Genomic DNA, 20,393 nt, shown 5'->3' with positions numbered 1-20,393 from the left:
AGATAGAAATACCCAGGAGGTAGCACTCAGGAGAGAGGCTGGGACTGCAGACACAGTCAAGGGAGTCCTGGTGGGGAGGTGGGGCTGCAGGGATGATATTACTCGGGGAGACTATTCATAACAAACCACGACTCAGAGTTCCACTGCTGGACTCTGCTCTGGGCACTTGCCAGTTTCAAAGAGGGAAATGTGTTAACGAACAGACTGGTCTCCGTGTTAGGCTTTGCTCCCATAAATTTGTCTCCAACCTTTGGTGCCGCTTGCCTGCTAGCGTGCGATAAAGCAAATGGCAAACCAAAAAGGAATACTGACGGGAAAACGTGGCAACAGCCCATCACACTTCACTTGACAGCTTGCTCTCTACACGGCTACGTGCGTGTGCCTAGAGCGGGTTTTTATTTTGCACACACAGACTATCATCATAGTTTCTGCTAGTAAAACTGTTCCCAGCTCTAATCATGGAATTAATTACATTGATAGTTCATGGTATTCCTTATGACTGCCAGATGCTCTGACACCGAAACACTTTGAGAAATACAGGAGTAAAGAGAGAATAAATAAGGGCAGAGGAGGGGGTCTGGGGAGCAACAACGCTTGAGGGGCAGACCAAGGAAGAGGCTGTGGAGATGTCAGAGAGGTAGGAGGGGGCAGGGAGAGAGCACCAAGGCAGGAGGGCGTTCCTTGAACTCCAGCCCTGCTCCTGGCCTTCCCGTGACTGCAGGCCCAGCTCATTACAGGTGAACACACCTTGGCGCCTCCCAAGTGGCTCAGTCTCCCCTGAGAATCTGGGTCCTGGAGAGGCAGGGGGAAGCCTTTGCAGAGCTCTGCTCCCTCTCTCCTCCTCGCTGGCCAGGCAGGCCTCACGCCCAGGCCACGGTCAGGTGGCCCTTGTGCCTAATCCCCAGGGACCCAAGGTAGTGTTTCCAGACATCACGCTCCAGCCCCCGCTGCAAACCTGCCCTGCCCCGGCAGGGAACAAGGGGGCACCCAGCTTTGGTGGGCGAAGAGGAGGGGACACCATGGCCTTGGCACAAAGCGAGGAGCCTGCTGATTCTAGGTGATGCATAGTTTGGGGGCCTGAGCAGGTGTGGCCCAGGCTGGGCTAAGACAGCAGCCATCACTCCCCAGCCTCTGGGTATCAGAGGTGCCAGGTTGGTGGGTTCCCAGGTGTCACCGTAAGGAGGGGACGACTTGAACTCTGCCTCTCTTGTCCTAGACAGTAAAAATGAACATTTACTGAGCACTAACTCTGTGCTGTATATTACTTGTTCTATTTGCATATGTTATCTAATCTTCGCAACCACCTTAGGGGCTAGGTACTGTTATTAATCCCATTTTTTCAGCAAATAAAACTGAGACACAGAGAGGTTAAGGACTTGCCCAAGGTCATTCATCTAGAATCGCACTGTCCAATAGAACTTCCTGTGACGATGGAAACGCTCTATAGTCTGTGCCATCCAATATGCTACCTGCTAGCCACTGTGGCTTTGAAGCACTTGGAAATGCAGCTGGTGTGACTGAGTTTTACATTAAATTAAATTTAAATAGTCCCTTTGTGGCTGATGGCTACTGCATTGGACAGCACAGCATAGAAAATGGAGGAGTCTGGATTTGAACCCGGAAAGTCTATCTTGGCTATGTGGTTAAAAGTTTCCCCTGGCTACCCTCACTGCATTCTTTGCCCCCAGGCACGTGGGTTCCCTGACTGTCCTGGCCCAGGGGAATCAGCACCCTTTTAAACCTTGCTGTCCTGAGGATGTGGCAGGAAAGAGACTGGATTTCCAGAAGACATGGACCCAGGACCAGGTCACAGGGGAGCAGGTTTCAGCATGGCCTGAGGAAGGATGTCGAAAAAGCCAGGGTTGCCTGGCGACATGGTGGTCCCTGGAGAGGCCTGAGCACCTTGTCCTTGGGATCGAGGAGCTGGGTCCCCGCCTCTAACCCCCCACCCCCCCACCCCGTGCCAGAAAGGAAGCAGCAGACATTGCTGCTCAGGGCGGGGCTCTGGGCCCGTGACATCTGAGAGACAAGTGGGGTGGCATGCTCAGTGGGGCGGTCTTGGGGGACCCAGCCCCTTCCCGCTGCCTGGCACACAGTTGCGGCATCCCCAACACTGGGACCCTCATACCCTGCTGCCCTCCCAGAAGGGTGGAGAGCTGGCCTCCCCTACGTGTCTCAAGACCTCTCCTGCTGCTGGTCCTGCTGTGCCCACTTGCCCGACCCCTTCGGCCTCCCCGGTCTGCCTGAGGTCCCCCCCAAACTGCCCCACCCCGGCCACCTGTGAGTCATATCCCCCTGCTCTGAGGTCTGTGCCTTTAGCTTTTTTCTGTGGCCACACCCAGGTCTGAGAGGTCCGGAGCTCGGGCTCACAGACCCCAGGGGACGCCCCTGCCAGGCCGAGGGGTGGGGAGGGGGCAGAACCCGGGAGCCTCGCCTGCCCAGAACCGCACCCTGCTCTGCTCGCCCAGCAGCTGGGGACAGAACACAGCACCCCGCTTCCTTGCAGGCAGATAAGAGGTGGAGGCTGGTGGAGCTCTGCACGTCCGGGGCATTGTCTGTGGGACGCCGAGCCCGGGCCTGAGGCCTGGCCCCCACCTCTAGAGCAGCATTACGTAGGTGCTGCCTCAGTGTCCCAAGTGTCCAGAGACCCCTCTGAGCCTTGTCATGCTTCTCCACCCTCCAGACCCCTCATGCCTTGGTCAGCTGTGAACGCTTTTCCACTGAGCAGCCTGCCTCATGGGCCGCCAAGCCCTTGCTCCTTGAGACTCTGCATTGCCTTTTTTCTCTCCTGGATGGGCCAGGGTGCTGGGCGGGAAGCTGAAGTGGGCTGTCTAGGCCCTGGGATCACACCTAGGGCAACTCAGGGGGCAGAGAGGGGAGGAGAAGGTGCCCTGAAGGGCTGCCCAGGGCCCCAGGAAATGCCCCTCATTTTCTACGTAAGTGTCATTTTGTCCAAGTGTCAAACCGCCGAGCAATTGCCCTCTCCCTCCAGCCAGGAAGGAGACAAAGAAAGGGCCCCTCCAGGAGCTCCTCTGCCTCCTTCTGGGCCCAGCAAGACCACCCAAAGGGCTGCAGCATGGCCAGGGATACAGACCCTGAGAGGGGAAAGGAGGGGACTGGATCTTACCCTCTTTATATCCTTCACGGAGTCATCACAGCGCTGGGCAGACAACTGCCGCCCCCCAGATAGTCATCACGTTGAACATTGAACTCTGTGGCTCCTAGTGCTCTGTCCTCACTGGAGCCATCTCCCCAGCCCAGGCCAGGTCCCACTCCACAGCCATCCAGGGCCAATGAGCAGTCTGAAGCCTTTGGCCCCAAGTTCCCCCAGGAAGACTTGTCAGCTTGTGGGGGAACCTGGATGTCATGAATTCATCATCTAACCACTTCCAAGGTCCACTTGTGAGCACCTCAGATGGTGCGTGGTCCCACATGGGCACGGAGGGAAAAGCCTCTGGCCCACCGAGGGCTTACAATCCAGGCAGGGAGGCAGGAAGCAGGGGAGGGCTAGCACACCTGGTTCCTTTGTGTGGATTAGAAAAGGGGCCCTGGGCAGCCAGTTTACAGAGGCTGCCCTGCTTCCTTCAGGATGATGTAGCATGGTGCCAGGGCTGGGCAAGCGGAACGTAGGCTAGAGTTTAGCCCCATTCATCTCCTGATCTTTGTGTAGGGTGCAACACACCCCCCCTCCCATGCACAGTGGTCCTGGGAGAAGACCCTGCACGTGAGTGTTTCCTATAATCCAAGAGTGGAAAAGCAGCAGGTAGTCAGGTGAGCTGCCTGGCCAAGATGCTCCAGGCCTCCCTACACAGGTGTAGCCCTGGGTCTGGATGCCTGGGGAAGACTTTCTAGAAGTTGTGTGATGTTAGCTGGAGGAAGGCATGGGGAGGACAGAGTCCACCCAAGGCCGAGAGAACCATGAGTGCAAAGGGACAAATCCAAGAATGTGCTGGTGATGGTGTTCAGGGGGTACGGAGGTGTGTCTGGTTAAAGGGAAGAAAGGAGGGGCCAAGGATGACAATAAATAACAGCAAATAGCTACATTTGTTTGCCAGGTACTGTTCTAAGTACTTTATGTATATAAACTAATTTAATCATCATTATATGAGGAAGTAGGTATTATGATTATACTCATTTTACAGGTGAGGCACAGAGTTGCTAGGTAACTTGCCTAAGGTCACAGAGCCAATGACTAACAGAGCTGGGAATCCAACACAGGAGGCCTGCATCTGCATCTCGTTCCCGAGCCTGTACTCTAAACCTCTACACTATATCGTGGCTTGAGAGCTATGCTTTGGGTCTGAGCTTTAGAGCCTTATCCTTTGGGTCTCATGTATAAAAGGGAAGCCTTGAAGGAAGGTGTTTTTACCAGGAAGGAACAAGGTTAAAAATGGTCTCTTAGGAAGGCGAGCATGGACAACTCCTCCCTGGAGCTCCCACCCACCCTGACCGCCCGGCTGCCTGGCCAAGAGTGCTCTCCTCCCCCACCCCCGCCCCCCAGACGTTTTCTCAGGGCATCTGTGGTCCCCAGGGTGAGGCAGAGGTGAGGCAGTGAAGTCTGTGGAGCCACAGTACTCCACACACACCCACTGGTTCAAGTAACTGCTCTGTTTACGGAAACTCAGGCACAGAACAAACATCACTTTAGAAAGGTCCCCAGTGCCCTGCAAGGCGGCTCTCACTATCCCCACAGCACCTGTGAGGCACTTGCGGTGCAGAGACAGTAAGTCCCTGGCCCTAGCTCACATGTCTCACGAATGGCAAAACCCAGGATTCGAACCAGGTCTATCACACTCCTCCCAGCACTGCACCCTCACTCTCGCCACAAGCTGCTGCTGCATGAGTTACAAAGAAGCAGGTGAAAAAAGGAAGTGGTTGGAGAGGTGAAGAGGTGAAGGGAAAGAAAACACGAGTCAGGGCGTGTGGGCACCTGGAAAGTGCTACAGATCAGAGGAGAGACCTTTAGGCTGAGGGGATTGAGTTTGGACCACTTCCCAAAGCCATGAAGAACTTGGTACGTCTCACCACCACCAAATGGGCCATGAGACGCCCACCTCTTGAACCCCGAGTTCCCAGCCTGTGGTCTTTGGGACCCATCTTCCTTCCATGCATGTTCCCCCAACCCCTGGCGGGCGGGCGTGCCCATGCACACACACACACACACACACACGGCTTAGCTGGCCTGCCTTATGGGACAGCAAACACAGGCCTGTGACTTCAGATGAGTTTACCCAACCTGGACAGGCCCATTGTAGGCAAAGGCAGCTGGTGCCTGGGTCAAGGATATACTTCTCAGGGGCTGGTCAAAGTCTTGGCAGCCTTCAGCCAGCCTGCTCTTCCAGGGCCTGGAACTCTTCCCCAGGACCATAAACAAAAGGAGATTTCTAAAAGACCTGGGGGCCCTATCTGAGAAGACTTCGTTCATCCTAAACCTACCAACCAATTATGTGCCATATACCTGCTACAGGCACTTCATTTAAAAATTTTTACTAGGCTCTTTATGCTTGAGAGTGTGATTTTTTTATGCTTTACTTGATTAGTGCAAACCTATGCTATAAAAACTATCACTCCCCATTTTACAGAAGAGAAAACTGAGGCACAGAGAAGCTGTTTACTTGCCCACTATCACCACCAGGCAGGGAGGTGCTGGGATGGGGTCTCAAGGCCTGAGCTCTGTACCTCTGGTGGATGACATTCCCCAACATGCTGCTCACCCTTGGCTAAGACAGGAAACCTCACCAGAGCCAGAAACACCTTCAAGTGGTCTGGGGAAACTCTCAGAGTTTCCAGTTACCGCTGTTGCTATAAACAAAGGGCTCAGGTAACTCCAGAGTCTAGGGACAAATAAGAGTTGGTGCCATTCATAGGACACCTAAAAGGTGTGTATATGCATTTACATATGTTAGTAAATCCTCCCGACAATTCTATTAGTGGCGGGCATCCCCATCTTACAGATGAGAAAACTGAGGCTCGTGAGGTTAAATCACTTGCTCTGGGCAGCATAACTATTAAATGGCAGAGCTGAGATTCAAACCCAGACTTATCTAACAATAAGACATCAATTATGCCACAGTTGCTCCCTCACACACTATTGCCTGCTGTAGGGGTTCTGACCTTGACCCAAGAACCTCCAAAAAAAAGAAAGAAATGTGGAATCAGTTTGTTCCTCAAGGGTGTGGCTTGGCTGGGGTCTCAAGAGGATACCCCCGCCCCTTGGAGTACCAGATTCCCTCCAGAGGCCTCTGATGCAACCCCTCCCGCCAACCCCCCCCCCCCCCCCCCCCGCTGGCTGGGTGCACCCTGGGGTGGATACCGTAGGTAGCAGTGAGGAGCCCAGGCTCCGGAAGGAAACCGAGCGTGGGCGACTGGCTGGAAGCAGAAATATGGTATCTCCAGAGGTTTTGATTTGCGATCTTCATTTTGCAAGGAATGGGGATTTCTTTTCTTTTCAAAAAGCAGTGGACTTCCTTGAATTTCAGACCTTTCACAAATATTTTTTTAGGAGAAAAAAGAAGGAAAAAAACCCCCACAAAATGCCTGTCGCAGCTACTCACTTCCACATTGAATCACGGACACAAAACCACAGCTATGTGGCTAACAAAGGAACTATGTGTTTTCATATCTTGTTATTGGAAATCATTTAGCAATCTTCACTATGTCATCTGCAGACAGACAGACAAATAGACGCGCAGACACACCCCTCTGGGTCCTAAGCCGCCAATCTTACAACCTCGGTCATCAGATAACTTTGCATTTCACCCATTTTCCCTTTCTAGTCCTTTTCTGGGAAATTACACTGCAAGGCTTAAATCTTCCTCCTTAGCCCCTCTCCAGAGGTGGGGTGTGTGTGTGCACATGTGTGCATGCCAGTGATCGGAGGAGGAATGCTGAGACATTGATTCAGTTAATTCCACAAGTGGAAACAAGTACACATTTCACAGTCCCTTTTTTATTAATATTATCATAATAGCACTTTACTTTGGTAAAGTGATTTTCACCTGGGAAGCTTACAGTGCCTTTTCTGACAGTGGCAAATTAATTAACTGATGGCAGATTTACAGATTGCATAACTGGAAAAACTACTGGACCCATAAATCAGACACTTCCTCTGCATCCCAGACAAGGGGTGAAACCTGATACATATTTGAAAACCTTGAGCTCAAAAAGAGAATTCACAGGGCCTGAAAAATCTCCATTATGATTTTTGAGGCATGTTCTCTCTGCACAGCTTTCTACCCACTCTCTCTCTCTCTCTCTCTCTCTCTCTCTCCACACACACACACACACACACACACACACACACACACACACACACACCCTACCCCAGAGGGCTACATTCACTGAGCAGTCACAGTTCCGTACAAAGCAACCGGATGGGATGGGCATCCCCCTGGGGCATCTGAAAAAGAGCATTGACTGTCTTTCTGTTACCTTCTGGCTTCATCTCTCCCTAACCTTTCCTTTCAAACAAAAATCTTAGAGGACTTAGGTCAGTACAGCCACAAGCTCAAAATATTCATTGTTACTACTTTTTTTTGTCGGATGCTGGAAACTGTATACATTAACGTTTTAATGCCCCAACAACTCCTCCAGGCTCTCACCAGCTTTCTGGAGTTTCCTGAAAAGACACAAGATGCGTTGCCTGACCCAGTCCTCAGCAGCTCCCACGCCAAGCTTGCTGCTCTGCACTGGCCTGAGCTCACATGCTCTCGGGGCTACTTAGCAAAATGGCTACGAGCACGGGTTCCAGAGTTTTGAGTGGAGCTGGGCTAGAATGGCCCTTCCTGTCAGTTTCCTCCTGGTGGAGTATCCTCCTCATAGGATCCTTGTGAGGATTGGTTAAGGTGCTGGAGATCTTCCACTTGCCTCTGTGGACCTTTCTCTGCCCCATTCTGGGCCTTAGGAGGCTCCTTCGCCCTCTGTCTTCCAGTCCTGTTCAGCCCACAGGGGACCCCAGCAAGAGAGCAGAGGGCAGCAGACGGAGTGGAGGTATTGATCCTCCAGTTCCCTCCTGATGGGCCACTGTGGGTAGTGGTGGCTCTATTCCTCTGCCAGAGGTCACAGCCCTGTTGTGGTCCTCTCTTGTGGCTGGAGCTACTCTGGGTTCCAGTAACCGCTGACCCCTTGTCTCTTAGACCTGCAGGGCTAAGGGCTTCCCTATACTCTGCTTCCCTTGTTGTTTCCTTTGACCCTGTCCACACCTTTGCAAATAGACCCTTTATCAAATTGTCCTCACTGAGTGTGCCATCTGTTTCCTGCTGGAACCCTGACTGATACAGAAAGGAAAGAGTCTCAGCTATCAAGTGTTGAGCCCTTAGCTATGTGACTCAGCGCTTTATCCACTTTGACTCATGGAAGTGAAGAGATTCACACAACATCAAGCGGCTGGGGAGCAACAGAATCAGATGAAGCTGAGGTCTGACTCATGACCACTATGCCGTATGGTCCCCAGTATCAAGTGAGGTGGTGCCTGTAAAGTGCTTTGCACAGTAGGGCCGGCTGACTCAATAAAGCTCCATCAATGGTAGGTTAAAATAACAACTATACCACACTCAGAAATCCCACAGTCCTAAATTCTACTCCAGCGTAATGCTAGCCCCGCCCTAACCACAGTCCTAAGGTTGAACCCTCGTTCTAACACCACACTAAAGTTACACTCCAATCTAACCAAACCACCACCCTATTGTGAACTAGAAAGTCACCTCGACCACAACCTTCATCCCACCCATCGTAACCCAAACATTCCTCACTGTAACCACCGGGGGAGGCTAAGATCAGGGCTGTGGGGAGAATGGGGATTCCCTCTGCCCTCCGCACCTGGGAGCTTGCCCCCTCCCAGTGGCAGGAACATCCCACATCCCACTCCATCTGTCCTCCCCTCGTTGGACTCAACACAACTGGCCAGAGGCATTTGTGCAACATCCACTTGCCTCATGTAACTGAGCTGGTGACTTTGGTGTGGGGTGAGCCAGGAGGGCAGAGCACCTACACGAGGCCTGGAGCCAATAAATCCTGTTGGTGGTGATGATGAGAAAGGAGAATTAGAAGACGAAGCTGCTCCTGGCTTCTCCATCACTTGGCTGCCGGCTCTGGGCAAATAGGAGGTGAACAGCTCTCATCTCAGAGATCTGTAGAGGGCTGGGGCCAGGCCTGGGCTGGGAGGGAGGCCTTCTCTGGAACCCAACCTAGGGAGGGTCCTGATAATCCTCAGCTCTGGGATTATCCTAGAAAAGGGAGTCAGGCAGTCTTCATCAGAGATTTCGGGGCCACTTCAGGCCAGATGTCCACTTTCAAGCTTCAATACGAGAGGGAAGAAGAGGAGAGAAGTATGTAGGAAGCAGACACCATTTCCCTGGAATCTGCCCACTTGCCCTGTGTGGGGAGCGGAGAGGTGTTAGAAGGCCCTGGGCCCCCTTCTCCCTTGAGCATGAAGAGGCCTGAGCTTGGCCTCTTCATCGACCCAGAAGTGTCTGCCCCGGGCCAAGCATGGTGGAAGGAAGAGGCTTGCAGGCTCCGCTGCTTGGAGAGAAGGCACACCGGCCCCTCCCTCCTCACAGCCTTTGTCAGGCTCTCGGCCTAGAGCAAAAGCAAAAGCATTGCAAGACTGCATCCAGCCAGAACCTGTGTCTTTTTGTTTTCACACACAAGTACCCTACGGCCAGCTGTGGCCCTGAGCTCCATGGGCCTCAGGTATTTGTGTGGTTTGGAGAGGTGCATGTTAATACTCTACAAAGTCCAGAGGTCCACGTCCCTTTCGGAGAAACCTAGGAGGGGCCTCAGCAGCCAAACCCAGCTGGAGAGGACTGCCTTGAAGCAACATGCTTTGCGGGGGAAATGGGAGATATTTCCCTCTTGCGAAGAAGCCAGGTCCAGGGTCACCACATAAAGCTGCACAGGCTGTGCACTGCACAATTCTTGGAGTACCTGTCATAGAGACTATGAATGTGACAGACATCTCCTGGTGTGTGTCTGGGGACTGAAAGGTCCAGCACACACAGCCTGCCTCCTTCTCCTCCTCGGTGGAAATGGAGTGCTTCAGACCCACCCCGTTACTCCAAGCAGTCTCTGCTGGGCAGGGATGGGTGGGGCTGGCAGGGGTTAAGTGCCAAGGAACCCTACACAAACCTTAAAGTGGCCATGTTTCTAGAACCCTCTGCAAACAGCAGGGAGGGGGACATGGTGGTGAAGGAAGCTCTCAGCTGAGACACAGTTCTCTTCTACTGTCTTCAGAAAGCAGCAGCAGGGCTTCTGTGACTTCAGACTTGGGAAAACAAAACCCTTTCCATTTGTTCTGGCTGGAGGCCCATGAGTGAGCCTCTGACTACTCCCTCTGACTGCTCCCCTTTGAGCCCTCCCTCTTCCAAACCCACAGCCCCAGGGAAGAGCAGGCATGGGACTCTTCTAAGGCCCAAGAGATAGAAGAAACTGGGAGGAGACCCCTTTACAGCTGTTGCATCCCCTGACAGACTCCTGGAACTCCTAAGGGTCTGCTAAGCCCTGCTCTGGCTGTGCTCCAGTCACCCTCAGGAGAGAAGCATTGCTCTCCGCCTGCCTGGCTCCAGACCCCCGAGACCAAGGGGCACAGGGTAAGCAGGTACCCACCTGTTGGGAGGATTGGGACAGCCCCTTCCTGATCAACAACATGCCAGGGGATGGGCTGAGTGTCAGCTCAGAAGGGAAGGGACCTGAGACCAGCTTTCTTTGCTCCAGGCAGCAACAGAGGATACATGGTGACAGGGATGCTCATTCAGTAGATAGTTGTTTATTTATTTATTGAGTGTCTACCATTATTTATTGAGTACTATTCTAGGAGCTAGGGATATGTCAGTGAACAAATCAGCTCACACTGTACTTGGGGAAAAACAGACAATACACAATAAACGTAATAATTAAATTATATGTTATGTTAGGAAGCGGAAAATAGAAAGCACTGTGGAGATTAAAAAGTGAACCAGATGAGGGCACCCTCAAGTTGGGGGTTTATGATAGGAAAATAGGAGACATCTCCCTCCTGGGAAAGAGCCAGATTCAGGGTCACCACATACAGTGGCACGGGTTGTGCACTGCACAACTGCGGTGTACCCGTCCCAGAGACTATGATGTGAAGCACATCCCCTAGTGTTGTGGTCAGTGGCTTAGGCTAATTCTAAGGTTAAAACCTTACAAAGGTGGTCAGGGAAGGCCTCAGTGAGGAGCTGCTCCTGAAAGTGACCCAGGCATGTACAGAAGGCATAAGTAAGTATCCCAGGCCCCTGTCAGGACTGCAAAATAACAGCAATAACCAGCATTTGCAAGGCACATTACAGTTCACAAAGCAATCTTTCACCCACATTGTTTTAGTGGGTGAAACCTCCCAGAGAGGAAAGAATGATTCTTCCCTTTCTACAAATAGAGACATTAAGGCTTAGTGAAGTTAAGTGGCTTGCCCAAGGTCACGAGGCTAGTTAGTGGCCTAGCTTGGAAACCAAATTGGGTATCCTGATTCTAAATCTTTTCAAAATAGTATAGTGAAGATCCTGAGGGTTGGGGCATTCCAGAAAAACCCCAGGGGGCAAGCTTGGGGCTCAGAGTTATAAAAACAAATCAGAAAAATACAAGATTAAAAAAAGAAAGAAAAGAAAATGAAGGAAGGCGTTCAACCCCCGGAGGTCCTGAAAGCTTGACTCAGTCAGGATTGTAGGGTTGAGTCAACCCAGCATAGAGGCACCACTTGGTGGCCCTGAGGAAGGGGGTGACGCAGGATGAAAGATGTAGGCTGATTAACCCCACTGCAGCCTTGCCAAGGGACTTGAGGCTTACCGTCAGGGAGAGCTAAGGTCTGCCCTGGTGAAAGGCATCACGTGTCCTTGTAATGACCTTGGAAGTGGGTAAAGGGGGAGTAAGCACATTTCACCATTGGGGATGGAAAATGGCCAGGCTGGAGGCCAGAGTCTGAGACCATTAACTCTCGACCTCAGAGAAGATCCACTTGTTGCTTCTGATTTACAAATATAGAAACTGAGGCCCAGGGAGGACAAGGGACTTTTCCAAGATTTGCTAGCATGAGTTGGTCTCTCATCAGGTCCCAGGTGTATCGGAGAATAGCCTTGGGTCCGAGGGACTGGAATGAGGAGGAGGGAGGGCCTACAGGGGGTTATGTGGCCCAGAGGTGCGAGCAAAGGCGTGTGGCAGCATGCTGGAGCCCAGGGCGGAGGAAGGGAGTGGGAGGGAGGTGGCCGCAGCTGGAGCAAGGCTCAGAGGACCCCGGCAAGCCTTCAGACTGGCCCAGAGTCAGGATCTCCTGGGTTCCCAGGGCAGGCCCACCATCTAGCTGCCAACCTTCATCCTGCCTCAGTTTCCCCATCTATAAGCCCAGATTGTGGGTTGGAGAAGAAAATCCCTTCTGGCAAACAGGGTATCTCACTGATTTGTCATAGGCATGGGGGAGTAGGCAGGTACGGGAAGACGTTTCACATTTTTCGGACACCCCACTAACCTCTCTCTGTGTGTTATTTCAGTGAATTCTCGCAACCACCCTCTGAGATGAGCATCAGCTTTCCCACTTCAGAGAACCTGAGTTTCAGTGAGGCGAAGCGACTTGCACGACTAGTTTGTGAGGACACGGGGGTTTAAATGCTGCCTGACTCCAAAGCCCAGCGCTTCCCCGACACACACGCCGGGGTCGCCTCCTTGCACCTGCTGCCCTCTCACCAGGTACCTCATTTGATTCTAGGTCATCCATCTCCTGGGCAAATGGCTTGCCCTTCTGTCAGGAAGGATGCCTGGGTCCCCCCTGCGGCGGCTCCCGGTGCAGACTGGCAGAGACCACCCCTTGGGGCAGAGTCCCCGCACCCCCTGCAGGAGGCCTGGCAAGGCCTGGGGGTGAGGGGAGGCCGCACTCCCGCAGGAGACCTGCGGCCTCACCCTCCGCCACAGCAGGTTAAAGGTCACACGTTGGGAAGCCCACGAGGGCCCGAGTGGCGACGACGTGGGGCTGAACGATGCCGGGTCCTGCTGGGGAGGCGAGTCCTATGCCACCCACCCGCACCCAGTGGCCCGGCGCCCACCCCCGAGGCCAGGCCTGCGATGGGAGCTGCACTAATGCCCCTGCCCTTCCTCCTTCTCCCTACTGACAAAGGCCCCCCGAGGGGCCGGCCACTCCCACCTCGGAGCCTTGTCAGCAGAGTGGGGACATTGGGAACCCACTGCAGGGCTTGTGAGAGTAAAGGAGAGACCGCGGGGAGAGGGCCAAGCTGCCCTCAGCCGGCTTGACTCCACTCTACTCTGGGCCCGTCGTGTTCGAGGTGCTGGAGATACATTGGCAAAGAAAACAGATTACAGCCCTGTCCTCCTGGGCCTGACGTTTTACTGAGGTAAGAAATAAATACATAAGTAAAATTCATAAGACGTTAGTGCTATGGAGCAAAATAGTTGGATAGGAGTAGGGAGTGTTTGCGGGTGTGCGGTGTAAAATCAGGTGAGCACAGGTGGGGTTCCCACTGAGAAGCGAAGACCTGGAGGGGGGAGGGAAGCAAGCCATGTGTGTATCTGGGAAGAGGGTTTAATGGAGGTTGAATTGGGTCCCCGACCCCCCAAAAGGTTTCTTGAAGTCCTAACTGCCAACCTATGAATATGAACTTATTTGGACATAGGGTCTTTGCAGATGTAATTAGTTAGGGTTAGAGGAGATTATACTGGATTAGGGTGGACCCTAAACCCAATGACTGGTGTCCTTATAGAAAGAATACCCCCCCAACACACACACACACACGATATGTGACGACAGAGGCAGAGATTAGGGTGATGCAGCTACAAGCCAAGGGACACCAAGGATTTCAGGGAGCCATCAAATGCTAGGGCAGAGGCATAGGACAGATTCTCCCTCGGAGCTTCCAGAAGGAACAATCCTACCAACACTTTAATTTTGGGCTCTGCCCTCCTGAACTGTGAGAGAATACATTTCTGTTGTTTTAAGCCGTTCTGTTTGTGGTCATTCGTTATGGCAGCCCTAGGAAAGGAACACAGGGCTCCAGGGAGGGGGGACAGCAAGTACAAAGGCCCTGAGGTGGGAGCATCTCTAGCATATCTGAGGAAAAACCAGTTGGCCAGTGTGGCAGAAGCAGAGTGAATGAGGGGAGCGAGTGGTGAGAGCTGATGTTGGAGATGTCAGAAAGGTTTTGGGGGCCAGGTCATTCATATAGGGCCGCCCTTGTGGCAAGCCCTTGATAAGAGGAGCTATTACACTGCAGATGGAGGGTCCCAGCTGGCGTGGGCTGCAGTGTGTGGGTGTGGCTGACCCCCATGATCTTTGTCCCCCGGTATTATGCCTTTGAATATGTATATAAATGGCAAAAGGAAATCAAGGTTGCAGGTGGAATTACAGTTGCTAATTAGCTGACCTTAAAATAGGGGAGAGTGTCCTGGGTTATCAGGGGGCCCATGTAATCATATAGGCCCTTAAAAGTGGAAGAAGGCAGAAGAGTCAGTGAGCGATTCAGCCGAAGAGGGAGGCAGAGGGCAGAGTTAAAACATGAAGAGTTCACCTTCTGTTGCTGGCTTTGAAGAGAGGAAGGTGGCCACAAGCCAAGGTATGTGGGTGGCTTCTAGATGTGATGGCCCTCAAGTGACAGCCAGCAAGGAAGTGAGGCCCTCGGTCCTACAACTGCAAGGAAGTGAATTCTGCCAACAAACAACCTGAATGAGCAAGAAAACAGATTCTCCCTAGAGCCTCCGGGAACTCAGCCCTGCTGATACCTTGACTTTAGCCTGGTGAGCCCCGTGTCAGACGTTTGACCTATAGAACTGTGGGATAATACATGTGCATTGTTTTTAAGCAGCTAAATTTGTGGGGTGTGCAGGGAGGAGGAGATCGAGAAGAAGAGGGAGAGACCGACGGGGACAGTAAAAAGAAGGCTGACGCCAGCTGCCTTCTCAGGGAACAGCCCGCTAAGAGCCACGATCATGGGGCCCACAGCTTCCCAGGCATCTCCCTGCCGGCCCCACTTGTCCACCGCAACACTGTCCTCCAGGCCCCTTGTTGTCCAAGCGCTGATCAAGCCCGCTGAGGATGTCCCCGGGGCTCCACTTCTAGGTCCTCCTTAGTCCTAGAGTAAACCCAGTGGAGGTCCCTCCCATTCGGAGAATTGTTGTGACACCTCCCTCCCCGCCTCCCCCATAGGGCTGGTGAGATGGTCTTGGTGGAACAGCCAAGCCAGCCAAAAACCACTATTGGTGCTACTGCTGGATCACACCACCCCTGAGACTGGGCCTGGGCTCTAACTTCTCCCCAGAGCAGGTCTGCACACACACACACACACACACACACACACACACACACACACACACACACACAGGCACCCCAGTTTTCTGTCTGCTTTTTGCCACACGAGTCCTCATGGCAAAGAGAACCAGCCTGCTGATGGCTAACACGTATCGAGCACTAACCCATATCAGGCACCCTACTCAGTGTCCTACTCAAATGGTCTCATTTCATCCTCTCTGCAATCCTACCAGGTGGAGACTATTGACTCAGAGATGTTAGGATATTTTGCACATGTTAGGATGTTTTGCCTGATGTCACACAGCTGGTAAATCCAGACTTGGACTCCAGGATTCTCTGAATCCGAAGCCCAGGCTCAGAACCTCACTCCTCTCGGGGTGGTCCATGGACCAGCAGCATCGGCATCACCGGAGACCATGCTAGAGACGCTCACCCCAGACCTGCCAAATCAGAAGCCGCCTGTTAACACGTTCCCAGGTGACTCGCAGGCCTGTTTCAGTCTGAGACGCACGGGTGTAAAGCACTGTTTTCCAAGGCCTGCTGGTCCTCGACTGTCGTAACCACCTCCTCCCCCAGTCTCTCCAGGCCCTTCCCCAGCTGCCTCGCTCTTGCTCCACAGGTGGGGTAGGCTGTCTGCCCAGCCTGGGGAAGAAGTCTGAACCCCGGGCTCGGAGGGAGTCTGCAGGCCCCCGCGGCCAGTCCAGGCTGCAGCTGGACAACATCAATCCACGTCTGGCTCTCTGTAGGGCGTGCTGCCTGCTGCCCGAGACTCTCCTGACCCCTCCCTCTCGTCTTCCTTCTGAGACACAAGTCTCTTGGCCTCTGTCTAGTGCTCTCCTGAAGATGGCCTCTGGCCATCACCAGTCCCTGCAGTATCTCTCCTCCCTGGACATTTTGCACCTTCCCCCCCGCCCCCCGCCAAGAATGCCCTCTGCATTTATGTCACTCCCTTATCTGGACACCAAGGGCCTGTCCAAGTTGCCATCAGGAGAGAGTCCAGCGGCTGCTTGGGAAAGCTGGCCAAGTTCACAGGAAATGTCTGACACCACCAGGCAAGTGGGATTTGGCCTCCCAAAGCAAAACACAGCTGGGCCAACAGTGGGCCGCTTGGACTTTCCCAGATTTCATGGCATTGAGGCGCCAAGGCAGAGAGAGAGAGAGAGAGAGACATGGAGAGAGAGAGAGAGAGAGACTGGGCTGGCCTGGAGGCTGCAGCTCATTAAAAACATCACAGTAGCCCCTGGCCAGGGAGTCTGTGAAGCTCAAAAAGGACAGCCCTGCTGTGGGCTGGAGACCTCACCCCAGGCCTTCATCCTCCCCTGCCTCTCGCACACAGCGGACCTTTGCCGGGGGACGGAAGCCTCACAGAGCTGGTCCTCCTTCCCTCCCAGCCTCCTCCCCGCCCAGCATCGAGCCTCGTCCATTTCTTCATTCAACTTGTGTTGACTGAGCACCTACAGGGTACCAGGTGCGGTATTAGGTGCCAGGGACACGTTCATGAAAGAGGAGGACACAGTAGTCCCTGCTCTCAGGGAGCTCCTGGTCCAGTGAGCAAATGCACAGACTGTCCCGAGGCAGAGTGAAAAGCGTGACACTGGGAAGCACGGAGCCTCCCGTCCTCCCGCACTCGGAGCACCACTGAGGGTGGTGCCCTTGGTTCCAGGGTAGGGTGAGGGTTCGGGGCCAAATGGGCCCTTGGTTAGGTAAGTCTTCCGTTGGGAGCGAGCGACAGAAAGCAATGCAGATTGAGCACTTCCTGCAAGCTGGGACTGCAGGAGGCACTGTGGGGAAATCCAGTGTGAGACGGAGGCGCTGCCTTCCAGGGCGCAGGCCACACTGTCTGATTGCAGACTCAGGGCGCAGACTCAGCGATGTGTGTGCCACGTGTGCGCTGCAGGGGGTCAGAGCCTGGCGGATATGAGGGAGGGGGTGCTTTTTGGAGGAAGCAGGACTGGGCCTTGAAAAATAGAAGCGGGATAGGCTGGGAAGATGGGGCAGGGGATGTCAAAAGAGTTCTGGCTCAAGGGTACAAGGAACAGAATGACCTGCCAAGCAACCACCCCCAACACTCACTTGTGCACGCACACAGGGGATAAATGCATTATAAAACGAATGAATCCCACAAGCCAAAAAAAGAGCTTGCAGGGGGAAAGCCAGGCTGGAAGGACTCTGCTCCCACCCTGCCCTGGGGCTGGCCCTGGAGCTGCCACCTCTGGGGCTCCTCCAAGTGCCTTCACACCAGGCCCACCCACCTTGGACCCAGAGCCGGGACCAATGAGAACAAGGCTCAGGCCCTGCCCAACTGGTCACAGCCAATTCCAGGCGGTTCACCCTGCCCCCTGCATTGTCCACCTGGCCCTTAGCTCTGCCCCCCCATCTCTGCCCCAGCATCCTAAGGCCTTGGCTAAAGAGTTTGGCTCTTCTGGTTTTAACTTTGGGGCTCTCTAGGCCTTGGCCCAAGTCCATCTTTCTGTTCTTTCTGCTCCTGGCTGCTCCCGGAAACCACCTGCTTGTTTGGGTGGCCAGGGCCCTGGAAACCCCCTTACCAAGACCCTGGTCTGCCCCGGCCCCCATCGCCCCTCCCCCTTCAGAGTTGCTGGACAACCTTGAGTTCCTTTCCTTTCTCTCCTGAGCTTTCCCCACTGGGGACCTGGCCTCGAGGTCAGCCTCTTCTCCCTGATTCTCCCAGCTTCCTCTGGGAGGGCAAATCCTTTTTTCCCCCCGAGTTCAGCAAGGCAAGGTTCAAACATTTCAGAAAGAACTTCCTAAGTAGGAAGCGAATGGAAAAACTACCTGAAAAACCAAAAGGAAAACACAGCCCCCAGAAATGGACCAGTTTACAAAGTTCAGATTTCCTGTCCTGAGCTAGCAAATGTCTAGCCAGGTTGGCTGGCAAGCAGGCCAGGGAATCCTGCCCATGAACACACCCCTTCCCACTTTTTAATCTTCTCCCTTCCCCTACATGCTCCAGCTGCCCCTCCGAGAAGAGAGGTTAGCACTGCTGGTGACCGAACTGAAGGGGCTTTTTCTGGCAGAGGAGTCCTTCCTGCATCACAGGGACCACAGGCAGAGAAGGGGGAGGCGGAGGAGAAACATTTATAGAGTTCACTATGTGCCAGGCACTGTTCTAAGCATTTTCCTCATATTAACTAACTTAACCCTTACAATACCATGATTATGATTATCACCATTTTCCCCAACTTACTGATGAGGAATCAGAGAGATAAGTAACTTGCCCAAGGTCACCCACCTAGGAAGTGGCAACACCAGGATTCGAAACAAGAGAGCCTGGTGCCAGGGATGTGCCCTCCTCAGCTCTCTCCCGGGGTCTGGAGAGTAAAGATTTTCCCTCCCACCTCCACTGTGCACCCTGCCCGAGCCTGTGTCAACCCCCCGTACCTACTCCCCTGCTCGCCGCCCCTCTGGTGGGTTCAGGGGAAGGGGAGGAGAGCAGGAGGGGGGAAAGGAGGACTCTCTGGCCTTCTCCACCAGGGTCTTCACCAAACGGGCCGCAGGGAGAAGCCCCTCCAGAGAGGCTGCGCCCCCAGACCGGAGGCCCCACTGAGGAGGGCACTCACCTGGCCAGCGGCCGCTGTGGTGCTGGTGGCCGCGCCCTGGCTGTGGTGCTTTCTCTGGCCGCGCTGCTCCTGCGCAGGTTGGGAGACCCCTCGGCTGAGCGTCGGGGTGCCGGCCTGGAGTTCTGGGGGTCGAATTCCTCCTCAGGAATGACCTCTTCACAGCGGGCTCCGCGGAAGCCGGAGCGGCACACGCAGAGCTGGGGCCGGCTGCAGGAGCCCCTGTTCTGGCAGGGCGGCTGGCACACGGCTGGAGAGACAGGGAGAGGGTGAGGGTCGCCTGTCAGCGTTGGACAACCCATCACGGACTGAGTGACCCGTCACACCGGCACCATCGGCAGAACACCCAACATTGTGCTGTACGTATACTTAAGCGCTCCCTTTTTGTTGTCTGTCCAGCTGGGGACCTGGCCTGCTGGTGTGGCTTCCTCTTCTCTCTGCCTTTGTGTGTGCTGCTTCCCCTCCCTGGAGCTGTTTCCCTTTCCTCTCCACTTACCTAAGTCCTACTGTTCCCTCAAGGCCCCCTCGCCATCCCTGATGACCCACCTCCAGCAACTGCTCCCTCCTCTGAACAACTAGGACGAGAGCTCACCTTGCACAGCACTCGTGCCCTATAGGCCACCGTCAGTGTGACGGGTTTGTTATGTATGTGTCTCAACTCCCTAACTAATATGGTCAGCACCCTCAAGTGCAGCGACTGTTCCTTACACCTCTTTGCCTCCTTAACTCCTAGCATATGCCTAACAATGACACAATCAATATTATTTTTATTATGGCAGCTACTATCTGTTCGGTGCTACAACATGCGAGGAACTGTGCTCTGCATACACTGTCTCATTTAAGCTTAAAACAATCCTATACAGCAAGTGTGATTATGATTCTTATTTTACAAATAATGACTCTGAAGCTCGGAGTGGTTAAAAGATGTGCCTGAGGTCACCCAGCTAGGCAATGGTGGATCGAGGATCCAATCCAGGTCTGTTTGATGGAAAAGCCCAAGCTCTTTCCACCCCACCACCTCCCAGCAGGGCTGAACCATCTCTAAACCTTGGCCTGGAGCTGATGATGAAGCAAAAGGGATCTGTTGGCTTCAAGTCAGCCTCCGAATGCACCCTTGGCCTGGGAAGCTGCACATCCCAGGTTGGCTCTGGTGGTGGAGACCACAGACCCTCAAACCCATCTCTCTCCAAAGCCCATACAGTCAATCTTAGATTGAGGGAGGATGTTTACCAGCTCCTGCATTCACTCAGTGAACATTAACCGAGCACTCACTAGGTGTGAGGCTTGTGGTAAAGAGGAGCCCTCTCTCAAGGAGTGTCCTGTTTCACATGGAAGCCAGGACATAGGTCATGTGATAAGTGTCGGCCAGAGTCTCTAACCCAGGCTGAGGTAAGAAGGGAAAGTCAGGGAAGGCTTCCTGGAGGTGGTGATGCTGACCAGAGACAGCAAGGATGAGTAGATTGGGCATCGTGTCAAACAAGGGCAGCCTGTCTACTCAGGGGAGAGTGGGGAAATCATAGGTCTCGCTGCAGGATTCCAACCATGAGCTAGATCCTGAG

The 20,393-nt window shown here is 53.7% G+C and overlaps 1 protein-coding gene across 11 annotated transcripts in view; it reads right to left on the bottom strand.

The window, feature by feature from the left end:
• The window catches only part of LTBP2 (latent transforming growth factor beta binding protein 2), a 100,705-nt gene that overhangs the window by 61,214 nt on the left and 19,098 nt on the right, over nt 1-20,393 (bottom strand). For all 11 annotated transcript variants that reach the window (XM_082451520.1, XM_082451511.1, XM_082451517.1 and 8 more), the window contains exon 3: nt 18,838-19,084. In XM_082451520.1, the coding sequence (XP_082307646.1) occupies nt 18,838-19,084 (247 nt within the window). The remainder of the gene's footprint in view (nt 1-18,837; nt 19,085-20,393) is intronic.

Source organism: Balaenoptera physalus (assembly GCF_965194825.1).
Source record: "Balaenoptera physalus genome assembly, chromosome: 2".
Lineage (NCBI taxonomy): Eukaryota > Metazoa > Chordata > Mammalia > Artiodactyla > Balaenopteridae > Balaenoptera > Balaenoptera physalus.
The sequence above is the reverse complement of the archived record's forward strand: the minus strand, read 5'-3'. Positions and strand labels throughout refer to the sequence as shown.